The 5,000-nt window shown below is 37.0% G+C and overlaps 1 protein-coding gene across 1 annotated transcript in view; it reads right to left on the bottom strand.

Annotated features, from left to right (window-relative positions):
- LOC113826663 (uncharacterized) overlaps nt 1-5,000 on the bottom strand; it is a 34,146-nt gene that overhangs the window by 17,980 nt on the left and 11,166 nt on the right. The window contains exons 4-5 of the mRNA XM_070128358.1: nt 3,317-3,477; nt 100-227 (exon numbers count right to left, since the gene is read on the bottom strand). Coding sequence (XP_069984459.1) covers nt 100-227; nt 3,317-3,477 — 289 coding nt within the window. The remainder of the gene's footprint in view (nt 1-99; nt 228-3,316; nt 3,478-5,000) is intronic.

Consider the following 5,000-nt stretch of genomic DNA (forward strand, 5'->3'; position numbering starts at 1 on the left):
CACCAACAACAACACCAACACCACCACCACCACCACCAACAACACCACCACCAACAACACCAACAACAACAACAACAACAACAACAACAACAACTGTACCTCAGCGTCAGGCAGCCGCACTCAGGGGGGGTGAAGGTCAGCGCTAGCATGCTGCCTCCTTCAAGTGTTCCTTTGGCCCACCAATAGTCTTCGCTGATCTCGTCCCAGGAGGAGGCATTCGCTATAGGCTGGGGGGGGGGGGGAGAGGCATGGGGGTCGTAATGAGGCTGATGTAAAGTTGTAGGTTAATGATGAATTTAATGATGATGGGGGGAGGGGGACAGGCATGGGGGTCGTAATGATGCTGATGTAAAGTTGTAGGTTAATGATGAATTTAATGATGATGGGGGGAGGGGAGAGGCATGGGGGTCGTAATGATGCTGATGGTAAGTTGTAGGTTAATGATGAATTTAATGATGATGGGGGGGAGGGAGAGGCATGGGGGTCCGTAATGATGCTGATGTAAGTTGTAGGTTAATGATGAATTTAATGATGATGGGGGGAGGGGGAGAGGCATGGGGTCTTAATGATGCTGATGTAAAGTTGTAGGTTAATGATGGATTTAATGATGATGGGGGGTGGGGGAAGGCATGGGGGTCGTAATGATGCTGATGTAAAGTTGTAGGTTAATGATGGATTTAATGATGATGGGGGGGGGGGGCGGAGTGGCATGGGGGTCGTAATGATGCTGATGTAAAGTTGTAGGTTAATGATGAATTTAATGATGATGGGGGGGGGGGAGGGGGAGAGGCATGGGGGTCGTAATGATGCTGATGTAAAGTTAATGATGAGGTTAATGATGATGGGGGGGAGGGGAGAGGCATGGGGTCGTAATGATGCTGATGTAAAAGTTGTAGGTTAATGATGGATTTAATGATGATGGGGGGGGGGAGAGGCATGGGGGTCGTAATGATGCTGATGTAAAGTTGTAGGTTAATGATGAATTTAATGATGATGGGGGGGAGGGGGAGAGGCATGGGGTCGTAAATGATGCTGATGGTAAGTTAGGCTAATGAATGATGAATTTAATGATGAATATGGGGGAGAGGGGAGAGGCATGGGGAGTCGATAATGATGAATATACTGGTGATGGTAAGTTGTAGGTTAATGATGAATTTAATGATGATGGGGGGGTTAATGATGATGAATTAAGGAAATAGTGATGGTAGTCATGTTAATGATGCTGATGTAAAGTTGTAGGTTAATGATGGATTTAATGATGATGGGGGGGGGGAGAGGCATGGGGGTCGTAATGAGGCTGATGTAAAGTTGTAGGTTAATGATGGATTTAATGATGATGGGGGTGGGGGGAGAGGTCGTAATATGCTGATGGAAGTTTAGCAGGTTAATGATGATGGTGATAATGATGAATATACTGCTGATGGTAAGTTTTAGGCTAATGATGATGAATTTAATGATGAATATACTGGTGATGGTAAGTTGTAGGTTAATGATGATGATGATAATGATGAATATACTGGTGATGGTAAGTTGTAGGCTAATAATGATGAATTTAATGATGATGAATATACTGGTGATGGTAAGTTGTAGGTTAATGATGATGAATTTAAGGATGATGAATTTACTGGTGATGGTAAGTCATAGGCTAATGATGGTGATGATAATGATGAATATACTGGTGATGTAAAGTTGTAGGTTAATGATGAATTTAATGATGATGATGGGGGGGGGGAGGGGGAGAGGCATGGGGGTCGTAATGATGCTGATGTAAAGTTGTATGTTAATGATGGTGATGATAAGTATGAATATACTGCTGATGTAAAGTTGTATGTTAATGATGGTGATGATAAGGATGATGGCTATACTGGTGATGTTAAGTTGTATGTTAATGATGGTGATGATAATGATGAATATACTGGTGATGGTAAGTTGTAGGTTAATGATGATGAATTTAAGGATGATGGGGGTGGGGGGAGGCATGGGGGTCGTAATGAGGCTGATGTAAAGTTGTATGTTAATGATGGTGATGATAAGTATGAATATACTGCTGATGTAAAGTTGTATGTTAATGATGGTGATGATAAGGATGGTGGATATACTGCTGATGGTAAGTTGTAGGTTAATGATGGTGATGATAATGATGAATATACTGCTGATGGTAAGTTGTAGGTTAATGAGGATGAATTTAATGATGATGAATATACTGGTGATGTAAAGTTGTAGGTTAATGATGGTGATGATAATGATGAATATACTGGTGATGTAAAGTTGTAGGTTAATGATGGTGATGATAATGATGATGGCTATACTGGTGATGGTACGTTATAAGTTAATGGTGATGAATATAATGATAATACTTATACGGGTGATGTTGAGTTATATGTTAATGATGGTGACAATAATGATGATGGTTATACTGATGGTGACATCATAGTTGATTATAATTATTGTAATAGTAATCCTAATGTTAATGTGATTACTAATATCAATAACAATGATAATCATAATGTTGATGTTAAGTTAAAAGTTGGTGATTTTAAATATAATGATAATGTTGATAACAATAATTGATAATAAAGATTGTAACAGCAACAGTAATTTTGATATTGATATCAGTATGCAAAAACTAATAGCAATAATTATGATGATGTTTATTATGTTATAAGGTAATAAGGATGATTATAATAATGATGAGTATACTGGCAATGGTAATGATGATGGCAATCAATGATAAAGATGGTTATTATAAGTATAATAGTATTGTTAATCACAATGATGATACTACTACTACTACCAGTAGTACTGCTATTAATACTAATAATGATAATGATAATGATAATGATAATGATAATGATGATTACAGTGATAATGGCAATAATGGTAATAACAACACATTGATAATAATAAGGATGATTATAACAATAATATTAATAATGATACTAATCATAACAACTTTATTGATAACGATAATAATGACAATGATAGTGTTAATAATGATAATGATCCTACTACTTCTACTACATCTAATGATCATAACAAAATAATAATAAAATAATAAAATAATGAAAAAATGCTGATAAAGATGATAGTAATGACCATAAGGATATCAGTAAAGCATAAAAAGATAAATAGATAAATAAAATGAAATGAAAAATAGATTTAAAAAAATAAAAAAGAATAAAAAATTAAAATACAAATAATATTAATAGTGATTAATAATAATAATAATAATAATAACAATAATGATTGAAAATACAAATAATATTAATAGTGATTAATAATGATAATAATAATGATTAATAATAAAAACACTTACGGTCTGTAGCCTCAAACTCTGGTCTGTCGTGACCTCGTTCTCGACATCATCAAACACGTGGGAATGGGAGAGGCCTCCTAATCCACACCTCGACTTGTCCTTATGCGGGTTAAGAGTGACGAAGACCAGGCCTTTCTCTTGCACTTGGGACTCGAGCCAGACTGCAAAAGAGGAGAGAGGGATCGCGTGATGATGACGGCGATGAACATGGATAATGAGGATGATTGTGATGGTCTCTCTCTCTCTCTCTCTATCTATCTATCTCTCTTCCTCTCTCTCTCTCTCTCTCTCTCTCTCTCTCTCTCTTCCTCTCTCTCTTCCTCTCTCTCTCTCTCTCTCTCTCTCTCTCTCTCTATCTCTCTCTCTCTCTCTCTCTCTCTGATGGCAGTTACTGCAACATTAACGGTAACAGAGATACATTTGATGGTGATGATGATGATGATGACAGGCAATACTAATGATGAAAATGGTAATAATGATATTCATAATTATTTTGATGGTGACGATGATGATGATGATGATAACAATAGATAGGGACTCACTGTAGCACCATTATGTGAAGCCTATTGAAAAATACTTCATAAGTGGACTCTTTGCACCCCAGTAATATATATATATATATATATATATATATATATATATATATATATATATATATATATATATATATATATCCATCTCTCTCTCTCTCTCTCTCTCTCTCTCTCTCTCTCTCTCTCTCTCTCTCTCTCTCTCTCTCTCTATATATATATATATATATATATATATATATATATCTCCATCTATCTATCTATCTATATTTACATATCTTATCTTCTACGATTGACGGATAAATCTATTTCAATATCTGTTCGTTCCCTTCTTTCATATTCCAGTTCTTTATTGGCTGTTTTCTTTTCTTTTATCCATTCGTATCAGTAATTCTCTGTCGCTCACTTTTCTCACTTGCACTTGGGTTTAAGAGCCAGCGTAATTCCTTCTCTCTCTCTCTCTTTCTCTATTTCTCTCTCTCTCTCCAACTCCTCCCCCCCCCCCTCTCTCTTCCTTTCTCATTCTATTTCTTCCTCATTTCACTCTTCTCTTAACTTTCTTTCATCTCCCCTTTCCTCGTCTCTCCCACCTCCTCTTTCCTTAGCCTCACCCTTTCCTCTCCCGTTCATATATATTTATAAAATCTTTTTCACTTATCTTATTTCTCATCTCTCTCTTCATCTTATTCTTTTCGTTCACTCTGATTTTCTCCCTTTCCCTTCCTTTGCTCACTCTCTCTCTCTCTCATTCCATTTAGAAAAAATCTTTCTTTCACTCCCATCCTTCTTATATTTCTCTATCATCTACATCTCATTTTTTCTTATCTCCATCTTTCTCACCTTTTTCTCATCCTCCATCCTTGTCCTCATTGTCTCATCTCCATCGTCTTCATCACTCTCTCACCTACACCCTTCTCCTTTATCTCCCACCCCTATCCTCATCTTTTTCTCACCCTCATCCTTTTTCTATTCCTCTCATCGCCATTCTTCTCTCATTTCCATCCTCTTCATCGCTCTCTCACCCACATCCTTCTCCTTTTTCTCTCATACCTATCCTTTTCTGTTTTCTCTCATACCTCTCCTTCTCCTTCTTCTCTCATACCTATCCTTCTTCTCATCCTCACCTTTCTCCTCTTCCTTATCCTTCTCACCTT

Source organism: Penaeus vannamei, chromosome 12, assembly GCF_042767895.1.
Source record: "Penaeus vannamei isolate JL-2024 chromosome 12, ASM4276789v1, whole genome shotgun sequence".
NCBI lineage: Eukaryota > Metazoa > Arthropoda > Malacostraca > Decapoda > Penaeidae > Penaeus > Penaeus vannamei.